At 40.2% G+C, this 18298-nt stretch overlaps 1 protein-coding gene across 13 annotated transcripts in view; it reads left to right on the top strand.

The window, feature by feature from the left end:
• Nucleotides 1-18298, top strand: part of NFIA (nuclear factor I A) — a 558292-nt gene that overhangs the window by 471411 nt on the left and 68583 nt on the right. For 6 of the 13 annotated variants that reach the window (XM_020789879.3, XM_020789880.3, XM_020789882.3 and 3 more), the window contains one exon: nt 311-439. The exons of the other annotated variants lie outside the window; for them this stretch is intronic. In XM_020789879.3, coding sequence (XP_020645538.1) covers nt 311-439 — 129 coding nt within the window. The remainder of the gene's footprint in view (nt 1-310; nt 440-18298) is intronic. 13 annotated transcript variants of the gene reach the window in all.

Consider the following 18298-nt stretch of genomic DNA (forward strand, 5'->3'; position numbering starts at 1 on the left):
AGTTAATAAAATACAAAGAATCAAGCTTAATAAGAATGATAATTAATACCACGTCAATGCATTGCCCACAGAGGTTTTAAAAGAAAAATATGGCTGCATTGCAATGTGCATTTCCTCACACCGGTGATGGCCAACCCTTTGCCCCCAAAGACAATCATAAATAAAAGTAAGCCTTCAAGCTTGCTGTTGTGTGCAATTTAATTTGTCCTTTAAGTTTATCTATCTGCTTTCGCACCCACTTTCACAATGCATAGGCTGTTTTTCCATGACCTAGCATTATTAAATTGCACTTATCAATCATTCTTGCCAGGAATGCCATCGCCAACTACATTAAAGAAGTCAGAGAAGTCTGGTTTCAGCAGTCCCTCGCCTTCGCAGACCTCTTCCCTTGGAACAGCATTCACACAGCATCATCGACCTGTCATTACAGGACCCAGAGGTGAGGCCTTAACAAAGTCCACCAGTGAACTGGAACTGGAATCATGGTGCCATCAAGTTGTGGTTCACGAGAGTGGCTGTTACAGATTCCTGAGGGTTTTGGACAGAGAGGGGATGATCTACACTCTGATCTTTCATATATGGTTTAATTGCTTAGGATCAATCTTGGTAGGGTGGGGAATGAACTTTTCAATTGAATGACACCTTCATATTTAGGAGCAAAACAAGTGTAAGATTCTGTGCTTTCAGTCTGTCAAGATGCCCTCTATTCTACTGCTGCATCACTTTAACCCATCAGAGATCCTGCTTTTGTGTTTGCATGCCATTTTGCATTCAGCATTAGGATTCATTGTGCCAGACCATTTGCTGTCATTCATGCTCTTTTTTGTTGATGTTTTAGATGACATTTTTTAAAGCCTAGTTGGTTTGCAACACAATGGGTGACTTAAACCAGAAGAGTTTCTAAACAATGGTTAGACATTGGTTTTCAGATTGCAATAGTTTGGTTTGCAGATGGCAGTAGAAAAGTGAAAATAGTACTTGATTAAATTGTAAAAGGCAGGCTTGCAATAAGCATGCATCTGCTTACCCAGCAGGATGGAAAAATAATATGACCTTCGTTTCCTGGGTATTCAAAATTTGGGGGTTTGCACCTTGGTGTTTTAAATATGCTTTTTCTCTTGCTTAGGATCTTACATAAGAAATACTTTGCTCTTCATCAGTTTTACGTGAAAAAAAGCATTATCACCAGTTTTTTACTTACAAAAACAGAGAGTGAAACTTTATGCTCACATTTGCCCTGACAGTCTTCAGCTTGCAGTTTTGCAAGCTAGAGATTGCCCTATTACAGTTCCTCAGCATTAAAAGAGGAACTACATGTGGAGTGGACTGTCCCATGCATGGTTTACATCAAATGGGGGACTAGCCAATAAAATAAAATGGATAGTTGCAGCAGAATTATGTTTCTTTTTGTGACCCGTTGATTTGCTGGAGATACTAGTTGGTTAAACGTATAAAACTTGAGAGGAGTTCACATTGGGGAAAAAGCAGGTGTTCACATTTACTTTTTTTTTTACAGTGCAATCCTGTATGTATTTGCTTGGAAGTAAGTCCCATAGAGTTCAGTGAGTCTTGCTTCCAGGTGAGTAGCTGTAGGACTGTAACCCTGGACAAGTCTTCCCCGTAAGCAATATAAACTTGGAGCCCACCAACAGCAGTGATGTAGAAAAATGTCACTGCTGTGAAACTTTGCAAAGTGATCTTGTGTAGCTTTTAGAATAATATGGCAGGGGAATTGCCCAGTTGGAACGCAGTGCAGAATTGTTTGTTACTAATCTAGCCAGTTGCTGGAAGGCCTGCATGAATTTTAAGAACGGTCTTGATAATTAATGATAATAGCAAAGTATTCATAGTATCAAAGTTATGTTAGCAGTATATTCAGCTGCACACCAGCTGACACTACAAGCTATATCCTGAAATCAAGAAGCAATCTAGTCCTTTCTTAGGCTCTTCTTGCTGCATCTGTACCAGAAGATTGCACTGGTGTAGCTAAGATGACGATGATGATTTCATTAACTTATATACCCCCTGTTAGTGTTCTTGTATACAGTCTGAATGGAATAAAAATTGTCCAGTGGGCTCTCACTTGGAATCTATCTGAAGCTATGCACTGCACTGGGCAATTTTAACAATTTTGGGTTTCAGTCATATAACAGTGAGTGCTTGGCTAACGTTACCTGTTTTCTGTTACCCATTCTTCAGTGTAAGTCATCTGGCATAAGCTATGTTAGAAGTCTAGACATTCTTATGGACTTACACAAATTCCAAAGCTGTCTTACAAGATAAATCATTATTTAGCATTCCCCATATAGTAAAGCAAAAGTTTCCTTCTCACCACCAGGACTATTTATTTTCCTACATTCCTCCCCCGTATTCACATCTTTTCAAGGAATATCTTGGACAAATAAAAATGTAAAAAAAGAGCTATGTTTCTACATAGAACCATACAGCGAATTGGCCTAAAAATTATTGTTGAAAAGACAGTTGCACTGGCCAATTTAAACCTTTATTTCCTGAGAGATATAGCCACATCTCATGCTTTCTAGTCCTGAAATTGTGTTAATGAAGATTACCATCTACTTCTGTTTGTAATCAGAAAAAATTTAATTCAGCCAAGAGCAAATCCAGGGAAAGGTCACTGTTCAAGCAAGATAAGATGAAACCATCTTTTAACCATCACCCAGGAAGAGTTTATACTTTCAGAACCCTGACTTTGTTCATGTTCCGGCTCACGGGGGAAGCATACACAGAAAGAACCACCTCTCTGTTTCTCCAGCCTGTTGTTTTCATGCTCCCCTTATTGCAAATGAATGACACATGCCTTAGGAATGACTGAATAGGGCTATTGTGAACCATCTGAAATGTCTGGGTTTTCATCTTTCAGTACATATAAATGCAGTACATTGCAAGACAACCAAAGCATAAACCAATGGAGGCAGATTGTCCTTGTTTAGGAAAGGATGTAGTTGGCAAACAAGCCAAAGCTGTTAAAAAAAAAAAACTCCTAGCCTGTGAGACCACCTGGCGATGCTGAATCAAGAAGTATCATGAAATTGTGCATCTCCTCTTTGAGGGGGATCTTAAACCTATCTTGTACTTGGGAACATGTACCCAAGTAGACTGTGTTTTTGAGCTCAGCTTCAGTTTATTGGCCTTCATCTAGGCCCAGGGTAGATTTGATATAAATCAAATTTATTTAAATTGTCAAAAAATCATGATTTTAAAAACTTGGATATTTTGATTATTTAAGTAAAAAATGGTTTTTAATTAAATTATGATTTAAAGTATGATTTAAATCAATTTGATATTTTAAAAATCATTGATTTTTATCCATCCTACCATTACTGACTGCAGACATATCATCTGCAAAAATGTCCTGGTACCACTTATTTATTTATCTTTCATTTATTTTGCATCTAGATTCAATGAATCTACTCTGGGCGGCTTACAGACAAAATTTAAAACAAGCAATATCAAACAACATAGAAAGGTCCAAGATGATAAGACATGAAATGGAAGGTGGGAAGGCTTGCCTGAAGAACCAAGTCTTCAGCTTGTTCTTAAAAACTCTCAGTGAGGGAGCCAGGCGAATCTCAAAGGGCAAGATGTTCCAGAGCCAAGGGGCCACCGCTGAGAAGGCCTGGTTTCTAGTTCTCTCCTTCTGGGCCTCTCTCGGAGTCAAGTCCCTCAGCCGCCCAGCCTGGCTAGATCAAGTGACATGAGTAGAACTCGGTGGGAGCAAGCGCTCTGTCAGGAATCGAGGCTCTAAACCGCTTAGGGCTTTATTTGTAAGCATTAGCACCTTGCGGAAATGAATGGGCAACCAGTGTAAGGCCGCCAGACTGGGGGAAATGTGATGGTATTTTTTCCACCCCAGTTAATAACCTGACGGCCATATTCTGGACCATTTGTAGTTTCCGCATCAATCTGAAGGGTAGCCCCACATAGAGCGCATTACAGTAGTCTAATCTTGAGATTACGAGTGCATGAACCAGAGTGCCATATGGTCTCCATCTTTCTTCTAACAAAGGTTAGTATCAAGAAACACTTTGCTACCAAACTCCGACTTGAAGCTAGATTTAAATGGATTCTTGGTACTTTTACTCTCTAAAGCAGTGGTTTTAGAAGCATCTTGGGTTCCCAGATGTTCTTGGACTGCAACTCCCAGAAATCCTAGCACAGCTAGTGGTGAAGACTTCTGGGAATTGCAGTCAAAGAACACCTAGGGACCCCCAGTTTGAGAACCACTGCTCTAGAGCACCATGCTTGGTGATAACATAGTAATAATAAGCATAAGCATTCAGAATTTGTCTCAAAAGATTACAACAGGAGCTTCATTAGACAAAGACATGCAGATACTTTTTATGAGTGTAAGCTTTGACAAATTAAATGGGCAGCCAAGTATTTTCAGGCTTCTTGTCCCAGCTATCCAATAGAAGCATACCCTTCTACACATCACTGGACACGGCTAGAAAATAGGATCTAGCAGCTGCAAACACTTCTGTTGAATGAAACAAACATAAAGCCATATTTCTTACAGAAAGGACCTAGGCAAAATGCAACAGCAAATACTTATGTGCCAGAATGTTCTGTGTGGAAATTGATGCCCCCAAGCCTTGCTGCTTTCAGGTATGCATCATAGCTGTGATGTAGCCATCTGGAACAGAATGTAGGTTTGACCATTAAGTGTCAGATGTGCTAGTGCTTTATAGTTCCAAAGATTGGCAATTTTTTCTAAACATATATCAGTTAGATGAGACATGATACTAGTGGCTGATTTGTGGATGAAATTGGTTTCCATGATTTTCTGCTCTCCTAACTAAATTACATTGGTTGAAATGTATTCTACATGCACACATACAGGATAGGGATAGTTTCAAGCTGTTAAGTCAAATCTTTTGTTTATAGATTGTGAGAACATGTAATTGCCAAGAAAATATTGTTGTTGTGTTTGCACTTTGCCAACAGTGAAACAAGGATGCTGCAGGAAGGCCTCTAGCCTTCCTGAGCAGAGGACCTTCTCAGAAATGTTTACCCTTTGGTGCTTTTTAATTGGGAAAGACAATTCCTCAGTCTTGGTTCACAAAACCATAAGATTTGCTGCGGGATCAAATCTCACTATCTCTAGGCTGAATTTACACTCAGGATTGTTGTGGGGATAACAGTGGAATAGGGACAGGCACACTGTCCTTGATTCTTTGAGAGTGGAGCAAAATAAACAGGATCAGTGTGTTCTTGTAGAGACAGTGTGGAAATGTAGTGGTTTTGAGTGCTGAACTGAGATTTGAGAGAGAGCGAGAGAGAGCTACCTCATACATTGCTGTTTGCAGATAGAGGAGAGGAGAGGAGGAGAGCCATGTTTTCACTGGTTGCAAGATAGGATACAAATGTGACTAAATAAATACATGAATGAATTATAATAAGTTAGTGAACAACAGAGGTACATTTCATTTCATCTGAATTGCAGAGCAGACAGTTTGTGAGGGGGTATCTTACCCACCTTTCTCCCCTCTTTGACTCTTCTATTAGTATGTTACCTGCCCTCACTCCAGCCACATTGCTGAATGTGTCAGGGCTTCAAAGGGCCTGTATTACAGAACTTGTTTCTTTAGTTCTGGGGTATTTGTGTGGTATCCAAAAGTGCCTTTTTTCACATATGCAAAGCCTATACAGTTTACAGAGGGACTACAGTTTTTAGTTGGAGAAGGGGAAGCTGACTGAATGCTGGAGAAGGAGAATAATTGTGAGCAAAGATATGCATTTCCAACTGGGATGCAAGAGTAAAATTCAGAACTACTGCTTTTATTTTATAAAGCATTCCCAAAAGGCATGTGCAGACTTCGAGGAAGATTGAAAGCTCAACATAGTCCATTGTAGAAGTCAAGCGCTAGTTTGTACTCCACTCCTAAATTTACACCAGCATCCTTGAACAGCCTATTGTCTACTTGCTTGTCCTGTATTAATGCATAAGTTTCCATTTGTGTAGCCTGATAATAGGATGAATGACCTACAGTGGAAGCTGGACAGATTAATGTGTCCCTGTTGGTTCTGCTGGACCTCTTGGTGGCTTTCGATACAAACAACCATGGTATCCTTCTGGGCCATCACTCTGGGATGGGACTCGGAGGCACTGACAGTGGCACTGGTCCTTCCTGGAGGTGAGAACTCAGAGATGGTGCTGGGGTACTCCTGTTTGATACCCTGGCCATGGGATCCCTCAAGGTTCTGTTTTGTCCCCTAGGCTATTTAACATATACATGAAACCACTGAGAGAGATTGTCCGGAGTTTGTGGGTTTGGTGTCACCAGTATGTGGATGACATCTAACTCTGTCTTTCTGAATCTGAGGAAATTTCACTGACTCCAAAATGCTGCAGTCAGAGTGTTAACTGGGGCTGGTTACAGGGATCACATAACCCCCTTATTACAGCAGCTCCTCTGGCTCTGTATCCATTTCCGGGTACAATTCAAAGTGCTGCTTCTAACCTCTAAAACTCCATATGGCTTGAGTCCAAGCTAGAATCATGTCTCCTTTTATGAGCCTGCCTGGGTGTTAAGATCATCAGGAGAGGCCCTTTTCTTAGTCCCACCACCTTTACAGGTTTGTTTGGTGGGGACACAGGAGAGGGAGAGTCTTCTGTTCCCAGACTCTGGAACTCCCTCTCAAGGGAAGCTGTCCTTCTGCAAGCAGGTGAAGACCATCCTCTTCAGGCAAGCTTTCCCTCAGTGACTGGCTGTCTGAGAAGGGTTATTAAATCGATTGTTATGCCTTGCTGCTCTGAAATGTTTTTTTTTTTAAATTACCATTTTAATATAATATTTCTTTAATTCTTTTTTTAAAGTTTGTATAAAGGTAAAGGTAAAGGTTCCCCTTGACAATTTTTGTCCAGTCGTGTTCGACTCTATGGTTTCCAAGCCATAGAGCCAGCGTTTGTCCGAAGACAATTTTCCGTGGTCACATGGCCAGTGCGACTTAGACACGGAACGCTGTTAGCTTCCCACCAAGGTGGTCCCTATTTATCTACTTGCATTTGCATGCTTTCGAACCGCTAGGTTGGCGGGAGCTGGGACAAGCAACGGGCGCTCACTCTGTCAAGTGGATTCGATCTTACGACTGCTTGGTCTTCTGACCCTGCAGCACAGGCTTCTGCGGTTTAGCCCGCAGCGCCACCACATCCCTTATAAAGTTTGTATACTTACTGTTTTTAGCTTGTAAATATTTTTTTAAATGATGTAAGCCACCTGGGGTCCCTTTTAAGGAGAAAGGTGGGGTAAAATATTTTAAATAAATAATAATAAATATAGTCTTTATAACAGTCTTGCAAGGCGAGTCAGTAATATCCTGACAGTGCAAGTGATGTTTGCTACATTTTCCACATTTTTCCTCCTATTCCCAAGGAATGTGAGGGAGGCCTAGGATGAGAGTCTGCCTTAGCTTTATACATTGTACGATAGTAAGGTAATCAGGGCTGGGAGGTTAAAAAAAAGTTTTGAAATCCAAGTTGCATATAGATTGATAAAGGGTTAACCTTCTGGGAAACCTACAACATGTGCCTATAAGTCAAGTTGCCTTATTTAAGTGTTTTGCATTTAAACTTTTAGAACGGGTCAGGGAACATTACCACCTTGATTTGAAAGGAAGGAAATCATACATTATTTGAATTCAAAATCTTATTGAATCTACTCAGGCTGTGTACCGAACTAGCAGGATGCACCAAATTTAATAAAGAGGTGTACTATTTTTGCTGGAACACATTACACTCCAGCCATGGGGTGGTATAGGGAGTAGTAAGGTGTCCAACATGCCTAGCAAGTTGCATTACATTTTTGCTGCCTCGCAGAGAATTTAATCATCATCAGTGGCTGCCAGAGTGGTGCTAGCAATGACATGCTTGCTAGAGACAGCCAAGGCAGAGTTGGGGGGTGGCTTTTCCTAGCACTTTAATCATTCTGTGTGTCGTGTGCAAAAGGGAACAAACCAGGCTAAAGGTCATGTCACCCACCCTATTGCCACAGCCCAACATCAAAGGACCAGTGCACTCTTTTTTTTTTATCATCATCAATGGGAAACTCAGCAGTGGCCATAGGATTGGAAAAGACCAGTCCCAATCCGAAAGAAAGGCAGTGCCAAAGAATGCTCCAGCTACCATACAATGCCACTCATTTCACACGCTAGCAAGGTTCTGCTCAAAATCCTACAAGGTAGGCTTCAGCAGTATGTGGACCAAGAACTCCCAGAAGTACAAGCTGGATTTCGAAGGGGCAGAGGAACTAGAGACCAAAGTGCTAACATGCGCTGGATTATGGAGAAAGGCAGAGAGTTCCAGAACAATATCTACTTCTGCTTCGTTGACTATGCAAAAGCCTTTGACGGTGTGGACCACAGCAAACTATGGCAAGTCCTTAAAGAAATGGGAGTGCCTGACTACCTTATCTACCTCCTGAGAAATCTATATGTGGGACAGGAAGCAACAGTTAGAACTGAATATGGAACAACTGATTGGTTCAAAATTGGGAAAGGAGTACAACAAGACTGTATATTGTCCCCCAGCTTATTTAACTTATCAGCAGAATACATCATGCAAAAGGCAGGACTGGATGAATCCCAAGCCAGAATTAAGATTGCTGGAAGAAATATCAACAACCTCAGACATGCAGATGATACCACACTGATGGCAGAAAGTGAGGAGGAATTAAAGAACCTCTTAATGAGGGTGAAAGAGAAGAGTGCAAGAAATGGTCTGAAGCTCAACATAAAAAAAGTAAGATCATGGCCACTGGCCCCATCATCTCCTGGAAAATAGAAAGGGAAGATATGGAAGCAGTAACAGATTTTACTTTCTTGGGCTCCATGATCACTGCAGATGGTGACAGCAAACACGAAATTAAAAGACGCCTGCTTCTTTGGAGGAACACGATGACAAACCTAGACAGCATCTTAAAAAGCAGAGACATCACTTTGCCAACAAACGTCCACATAGTCAAAGGTATGGTTTATCTAGTAGCAATGTATGGAAGTGAGAGCTGGACCATAAAGAAGACTCACTGCCAAAGAATTGATGCTTTTGAATTGTGGTGCTGGAGGAGACTCTTGAGAGTCCCTTGGACTCCAAAGAGAACAAACCTATCCATTTTGAAGGAAATCAACCTTGCGTGCTCACTGGAAGAACAGATCCTGAAACTGAGGCTCCAATACTTTGGCCATCTGATGAGAAGACTCCCTGGAAAAGATCCTGCTGTTGGGAAAGTGTAAAGGCAAGAGGAGAAGAGGGTGACAGAGGACGAGATGGTTGGACAGTGTCATCAAAGCTACCAACATGAATTTGACCAAACTCTGGGAAGCAGTGGAAGACAGGAGGGCCTGGCGTGCTCTGGTCAATGGGGTCATGAAGAATCGGATACAACTTGACAACTAAACGACAACAAAATTTATAAAGCTTATTAAGTATATTGAAATCCTGGACCACCCTCAGATAAGCAGCTATATATAGGAGTGCAGACTTTTAATACACATTTAATACACTACATAAAATGTATACACACATTTCACTTATTTGAAATTTATTGTTGGAAATGAGTTTTAAAGATATCATGACTTGTCAGAAAGATAAGTAAAGCAAATTAAGTGTGGACTTTCACTAGAAGCTAAAATAACGAAACAAAGACTACTGTACTACAGTGGCATCATAAGAAGACAAGCTCACTGGAAAAGGCAGCAATGCAGGAAAAAGTGCAATGCAGTAGGAACAGAGGAAGACTGCACATGAGATGGACTGAATCAGTAAAGAAACCCACAGTCTTTTGTTTGGTGCTGTAGTCAAAGTAGGACCAGGAGCAGAAAAACTGGGATTCAGATTTTGGAGATAAACTACAGTCAACCCTCGACTTAGAATCGGCTGTAGTTATGAACATTTCGACTTATGAACTGCTCTGATAGGAAAATATGGACTCGATTTGCAAACTTAGATTCGAGTTACAAACAGAAAAAAAAGTGCGGGGAAGGCAGGGAAAGTGGGAAATTTGAACTTTCAGTTAGCGAAGAGGCTGCTTGTCTGCTTCCTCGCTCGTCCAAGTGGTTAGAGAGTGGGAAGAGAGACCTGGGACTGCCTGGTATTGTCATTTTTAAATGTAAAACTTAGTTTAAAAGGTGCTTTGTTTGGGTTAAACAGTGCTTATCCTTGTTCCCCAACCACTGTTTTAGAATGTTACAGTGTTATTGTTTGATAGAGAAAAGTTACTGTGGAGGTGAGATTAGATTGGAGCTTTTCACACCAGTTAGAAAGCTACAAAAATTATTTAAGGATTTTAAATCTGTACAGTCAGGTTACCTTAAAGTGTCTTGTGAAATAGGTTGCTTCAAAATCTGCATTGAATTTTGGAATTGTGGATTCTTCGTGGATACTATACTGCTAAATTAGCTGTTTCCGAAGAGGTTACTCTGTTACCCTTTACTTTACTTTATTTTATTTGGACTTGTACCCTGCCCCTCTAGACAAAGTCTACTCGAGGCGGCTTACAGGAGTAATAAAATTCAATACAATAAAATACAATACAATAATACAATACCCTGTTCCTGTATGTTGGCAAGTGTGTGTGTGTGTGTGTAAATATTGGGTCAGAGGTTTGAGGAAGTGGATTTTGATCCACAAATACAAATCTGTTAGTCTTTAAAATGCCATAGTCTGTTGACACTTCCACCCCCACCCCACCACCCCCACCCCAACATCTTAAGTTACCATCAATGCATCATAAAAGAGCCCAATGAAATCATGGCTACTTTTTTCAAAATCCATGGCTACATAAGAAATGTCAGTGGAGGGTAAAGAGTGGATAGCTACTGTCCATGGTTGCTCCATCTGTTGAAGAGAAGTTGGCAACCCGTAACAATAGATTTTCTTTTTTAAAAAATATATCTAATTATTCCCCCCCACTCCATAAAACTAAAGAAACAGGCATTCAGCAGAAAATAAAATTTCATTTTGAAAAATCACACTCCTACTTTTTTTCTTGTAATTCACATCCCTAGTATAAGATGACATAGACAGCAAACAGTAACTATTCCTGTGAGCTCTTCTTTTCATAGGCGACTCTAAAGCCGGAGTCCCCAACCCCCAGTCCGCAGCCTGGTACCGGGCTGTGGCCTTGGCAGGACCAGGCCATGGCAACAGATCACCCACCCCCCGCACGTATGTCCCACACATACACACACCTGCACACATGGCCTGCCCACCTACACACATGGCTGCCTCAACACCCACACATGCATACATGCATGGATGCCCGCACATGTGCCCCACCCACCCGCACATGTGCACACATACCCCCCCACACACAGGAGTCCTGGCCTGCAGCACATGGACCCCCTCAACTGGTCTGTGGTTTGGAAAAGGTTGGGAACCACTGCTCTAAATTTGCTCCCTAGAATTAACAAAGCTGTTAGACCTAAGCTAGCAAGTACAGTGCATTACTGCATAGTGTAGAGCACTGAGTATATGTTTTATGTGGTGTGCTCTATATTCATAGAAGCAGGAAAGGTTTAATCAAGAATTTCTACAGGGATCACCATGTTAGTTGGCAGTCTGTTGCAGCCAAAACAACAAGCATGTGGCAGCTTTAAAATTAACAAGTTTTATTTGGCATACATTTACATAGTATCTGAAGAAGGAGACTACAGGCTTCAAATGCTTGTGCCTAATAAAAGCTGTTTATATTTTTATTTCAAATCTTTACATTCTTCCTTTCTCTTAGAGGACCCAAGGTGGCTTGAATCATTAAAAAGATATAATAATACAAGCTATAAGAAGTAAATTATTGCTATACTTGAAAAGAGTTCAACAAACAGCATATTAAAAACAGAAAATAAAAAAACAGTACTGAAAACATATTTAAAAGCAACACATTTAAAAGCAGCAAGGCACAAACAATCTTTTTCTTTTAAGCCTTTTAAAAGTCTGCCTGACTGTAGCTGTCCCACATGAGTATTAAGGCATGGCTTTTCAGGAAGTCAGCCCTGAGACTCAACGATGAGAAGCTCTGAAATGGGCCATCCGCATCCTTTTGTCTCCTCTTAAAGACTATTTTAAGTGAAAGAAAGGGATAAAAATTAAGAAGAGAGGTATGTGAAAGAGACAACAGACAAAGAGAAATACTGGTAGGAAGGAGAGGGTCTTATGTATGTGACAATCCACTGTAGAAACCTGGCATATATGACAAGCCCAGTATTGGCAAGCTCGGGAAGCTGCCAGATCTCTCCAGTGGCACCAACGTACTATTTAAATTTCTACCTGTGCCTCAAACTACTGAATGTAGCTTCATTTCAGAGCATGTAGGGGGAAGTCTAAAATAAACAGGTGCAGCTACTGTGTATCGCATGATCTCACCATTTTGGCAATGTTGGCAAAAATAAAGGGAAAAAAGAAGAGACTGAAAAAGCAAAATATTACAGCACTTGCAAGACCCAACAGATTTAACACAGTGTGAGCATTTGTGGATCAAAATCCATTTCTTGCGACCCCTGAAAATGAAAATGCATATTCATTATGCATTTCCCCATGGCCAGGTGACATTTGCAAATAATAGTCAAAATGACAATGATTCATTCGTACAGAAATGAGACTAGTCAAGCTTTTTATAACTTGAATTAGCAGGGTAATTAGCAGGGTGAGTTGTATGGCCAGGTAGACTAGCATGTAAACTTATTTGTGTAGCTCAGCTCTGCATCTCTGAGGCCTTTAGAGATCAAGGATTCTTAATACACTACATATGTTGACAACTGGGCTTTCTGTAATACCTTACAGGTATAAAATAGTTGTCTCCCTTGACAAACTCTGACCTCTGTTCCAGAAACAACTCTTACATTCCTGTACAGACAGGAACACTTTGCCAAGGACCAGCCCAAACATGGAGTTGACATGTTCCTTCGCATGGCATAGATTGGGTTTAAACTGTACCCAAAGTGTGAGCATTTTTGAAAACTACTCAAGTAGATCTTACGAAATTGTTGAGGTGGGATGTTCATTAATAGATTTTTGTTAAATAATTCTTATGCTCCCAATTGAAACCAGGGCTTGGAAATAGTGTCCATTTAAAAAGTGGTTATTAGATGTCATATCAATAGTAGAAATGTGACATCATTTTTAAATAACCCGCTCCCATTTCCATTTGGAAATTCCTCCAAAAGTAATAATTATTCAATTATGAATAAACACAGATCATTATGCAAAAATTGTAGTGTGTGCTTCTTCCAAGAAGGAAGAGAATATCCCCCATTATTTTTTTTAAATAGTCTACTTCAAGTAACATTGTTCATTGTAATGTATTATTTCCAAGTTCTGATTGAAACTTAAAGAGTATTCTCACGATGGTGTCCTATCCTGTAAGCAAGAAGATTGCAAATAGTTAAAACTAGAACTAATCAAAAGTCAGGAACCGTGTAATTAAAACTATACCTTTATTGGATTTTAAAGAGTTGCCCTGTGACATAAGAAATATTTAAAGGAATAGATTATTTAGCTAATTTGTATGTGAGTGAACAGCTTAAGAAGACTACTAGCCCAAATTAACTATGAGGCCACCTGCTGAGACTGCCTCGTAAAGGATCCTGATTGCTCAGATTCCTTATGTGCAACCATTCAATAACTGTAGATAAATGCATAACTAAAAGCTCTATTACACTAATAATTTGTAATAAGATAGATTGTGGGACATCATGCTGTGTTAATTTGTCATCCCTGCTGCAAACTTCTAGAGGTGGCCTTTTTAGTGAGGAATTGTATTAATATGTTGTTCCACTGAGGACATGTTAGAGCAACAAGATGACTTGGTCCCTTAATCTCTTAAAGAGGCGAAAATGCCCTGAGGGAGACGTGCCAGAGAGAAGAATGGGGGTGATTAACAAAGTGAACCTAGATTTAAAGTTACCCTAACAAAAGAGGCTCGATTCATCCTACATAAAAATAAGTACAGAAAAGTGGGAAAGGCACTTTTGAACAAACTAACAGGATTTCATGCATACATAAAATAATAACATAAAAATGGAATACTCTTAGACTATGATAGTTAGTCTGCTCCCTTGCTGATTACATACGCAGTTTCATTGCTTTTCTTTGATGTGCCCATGGAGTTAAACTGTGTGCTTTGAACAGGGTATTGCTGTGGTGCTTTATACTAAATTTCTTTTTATGTTAAATTTTCTATCCTCCTCCAACATTCACACACCAAAGTACATTATTATGTTTAAATCCAGAACCCATGTTTCAGCATCAGAGCTCAGGATTTCTAACGTCTCATACTGACAGAATCATAAATCACATTAAAGTTAAGTGAATTACTGTGCCATGCAACTATAGTTTAAACAATGTTTGTGTAGTATCAGCTTACCATCTACAGAATGGAAGCAAGGAGAAACACTGATATTTGAAATGGGAATGCAGAGACTTAATAACTCTAGACTCAATGGTTTCATTAAAATGCCTTTTTTAGTATCCAAGCAAAATTATATCATTGCATACATTTAAGAAAAACAGGATTTGTGTTTCTATTTCTATCATCTGTATTTAATTATAAGAGTAATCTTATTTTTGGTCAATTTTCTGTTGAAACTTTGAATTAAAATTAAATATACAGCATGTTTCGAGCAGTCAAAATCAAAGTCTGTATTTTTGAAAAAATTGAATTGCCATACTTAAAAATATATGTAGAAAGGTGTACTTTTCCCATGAAGCAAATTAAATCATTTCAGCATAGTTTGGGCTCTTAAGAGGTTAGTGAAATTTGCTGAGCTCAGCTTAAGATCAGATCATAATGCATCCCCTTTTTGTTGGGGGTATTAATAATAAGTTCCATCTCCTGTAGCAGAGGACATTTATTAAATTTTTATCTCACCTTTCCTCCAAGAGCTCTGGGTAGGCTAGCTTGGTCAATATTATAGATGGGGGTATTCGTATACGAATACAAATATCCCTGCACAGATGGGGGGGGGGTTGAACGGTCCACTCACCGATCTGCTGGGGCTAGTGTGATTCTACCAATGGCTCCACAGCACACGAGCTGCTCATCACTCTTTGACCTTGCAGCAAGACTTGTCCTCCTGCCTCCTGACAGGAGTGGCCAGTAGATCGCGTGCTGTGAAGCCATTCGTAGAATCATGCCATCTGTGGTGGATTGGTGAGTGGACCATCTGGCCCCGTGGGGCTGGACCCTCGTTAATGCCACCTGTGCGGGGATATTCGTATTTGTATACGAATACCGCCATCTCTAGTCAGTATCCAACAGTCACTCCACTACTGAAAAAAAAAATCCCTAAAATATTGTGCCCCATGATACTTCTGGACTGTAAGGTGAGAGGAATCCAATAATGTTCCCACCTGGTCAGGGTGTTGCACAACCACTTCCATGCACAAGAACACCTGCTCCCTTGTTTGTGCAAGTATAAGAACAAGCAGAAGGTGTGAGATACTTTGTTTTCCTCCACGAATCTTGGATTGATGTTGAGTCATAGTATTTTGATTCTCACAAGAGGGTGGCCACGCTAAGAGAAGATGGCTTGCTGCAGACTTTCTGGTGAGTTTCCTGCCAGAGTAGGGATTTGAATCTCAGTTTCTCCACTCCAAGCCTGAGACTTTGAACAACTGTGCCTAGAGGGATTGCCATTAATTACACTGATATCCTGCCTTTCTTCCTTACTGTAACTCAAGAGCTCACAGACTGTCTCTTATTCAGGCACTGTGCCAGATGCTGGCCTCCTTATCTTCTGGAAAGTTGCTACATCATTTCCCTTCACATTTTACCCTGATGTAGAGCTTAAATAACACATTGGCATTAAGGTAACCTGTGCCTTTTTCACTCATTAAAAAAGTCCCTGCGTGCATAATATATGGTACATGAATTCAGCGAACTCATATTCTAAGACAGTTTTAAACACTTCTGAAAAAGTTGAGTATGATTGTTCCAAAGCTTTGTCTAAAATGTATAAATTCCTTCCAACACTCTTTAAAACCTCATCTTATTAATGCTTCATTGGTGGTTATTGTCTTAATTTTAGGCTGTTTGGATGTAGAGTAGGGAAACTGCTTTCAGCGTACAGGTTGTGATCTACTTCCCATAGCAGTCAATGGAAAAATACCCACTGATTCTAATGGAACTGGATTGCACCCAGAATCTTTAAATTTTAAAGCTGTTTGTTCAGACTTCTGTTCTCTACCTCTTGAATTACATTATATATAGAGAGAAGTTCAAGTTCTCTTCGACAAATCTTGGTCTCTTGCCAGCTTTCCTTATTAAAAAATCACTCTTCTTATTTCTGATCAACACAGCTGTTGCATAGCATTTGAAAGCATTTCACATCAGCCAGCATGGTGGCTTAGCCAATTAGTGCTTTAATACGGTCATTTTTGAAAACAAGTGCTTTGGGGGTACAAAGAGCGGGACACATCTTGCATAATTTGAACTGGCACTTGCATTGCTTTAATGTTATGAGAGAAATTGCAGATCACAGTGAGCTAAAGCATCTCAAAAAGATTGGGAGAAAAAACATCTAAGGGAACAAAGTACAACAAAGTTTCCATCTAAATGCCTTTTAACAAATACCTTCTCAACTATAATGAGGCCAATTATGTCCTTTTTAAAAAAAAACTAGAGCTGATAGAGCATTCCCCTGATTCATTGTGGTTAAACTGTTACTATTTATTTCTAGGGAGATAAATTTATGTATAATGAGTTCATTAGTAAACTTCATAATCATTGTTTGTATAGTGGTATCCTGAACTCGGAGGTCGAAAAAGTTACCTTTCAAACAGCAGTTGCCAGAATCCCCCAGCTAGCATAGCCAATGGCCATGCTGTCTGGGATTTCTGGGACTTTTAGCTCAATTAAGTACAGTGGTGCCTTGCTAGACAGTTACCCCGCATGACACTTTTTTCACTAGACATTGACTTTTTGCGATCGCTATAGCAATTCGCAAAACAGTTATTCCTATGGGGGAATTTCGCTGGACAATGTTTGGTCCCTGCTTTGCAAACCAATTTTCACTAGACGACTGTTTTGACAGCTCCCTCTGCGCTCACAAAACAGGTGTTTTCAGGACCTAAGCTTCACAAGACAGCGATTTAAACAGCTGATCGGTGGTTTGCAAAGCGGCTTTCCTATGGCCAATCTTCGCTAGACAACAACGATTCTTCCCCATTGGAACACATTAAAAGGTTTCAATGCATTCCAATGGGGAAATGCTTTACGCTAGACAATGATTTTGCTAAACAGTGATTTCAGTGGAACGGATTATCATCGTCTAGCGAGGCACCACTGTAACTTCTCTGAGCTCTTCAATAAATGCAAAGGAGCAAGATATCTCAGTGAGCATTCATGTGTTGCATGAGTAATCAAGATTGCTATTCCCCATGAGTCCTTGCCATCCCATGTTCTTCCCATAGCTTGAAAATAGACCTTTCGTTCAAGAAAACCCAACACAATGGTTACTTACTTTGTGAATCTACAACTTGGCATTCACAACTTGAAAGCTTGTGTAGTGACTTCAGGATGAGTTCAGGAAGCCCTAGTTCAGTTCTCAGCCCTGTTCTGAGCTCACAGATTATCTGTGGCCCAGATTAGACAGTGTAGCATAAATTATCATTTTTTTCAATATAGATCTGTCCTATTGTTATGAAAAGGAAAGCAAAGGTACAGTTTCCACAGTGAGAGAGAAGTGTCAGGAGTGGGTGCTAAATTATCCAGTCATCTGTGGCTTACCTCCCCAGTATCTTCCTTTCCCTAGGAACCTTTGCCATCATTGAAATTCTAGTTCCAGAACTAAGCCCAGTAGGCCGGTAAAAAGAGTTTGGAGATAGAGGTTGTTTGTAGGTGGAGAGGATTAGATGCGCCTCAGTTGTGCATACTTTTCTTTGGTTGGAGTTGGACCTGCCCGTGCTCCCTTCTTTCTGTATCCTAAAAGCCAACATAGTACTGTTCCTTAATTGCTAGTTCAGCAATTAATTGCATCCTGATCATTTCACTACAGAAGTGGCAACCAAAATTTTATTATTGTATTCTATTTTATTTTATTAGATGTAAACCCCACCCATCTAGACCAAAGGTCTACTCTAGGTGGCAAAAACCAGCTCCAGAGGGCTTCTCAGTCCTGTGCAGCTATTTTGGGGACGGGGGGGATTGATATGGGGAGGGGAGATTATTTTCTCACAATTCTGCTGATGGGAGAAGATCCTTCAACAGAACCACTCTTTTGATTCTTGCCTGTATAACTGAAACAAATTGAGGTTTAAGCACGCAGCTCTGATACTGGCACATCTGCT

Source organism: Pogona vitticeps, chromosome 4, assembly GCF_051106095.1.
Source record: "Pogona vitticeps strain Pit_001003342236 chromosome 4, PviZW2.1, whole genome shotgun sequence".
Taxonomy (NCBI): domain Eukaryota; kingdom Metazoa; phylum Chordata; class Lepidosauria; order Squamata; family Agamidae; genus Pogona; species Pogona vitticeps.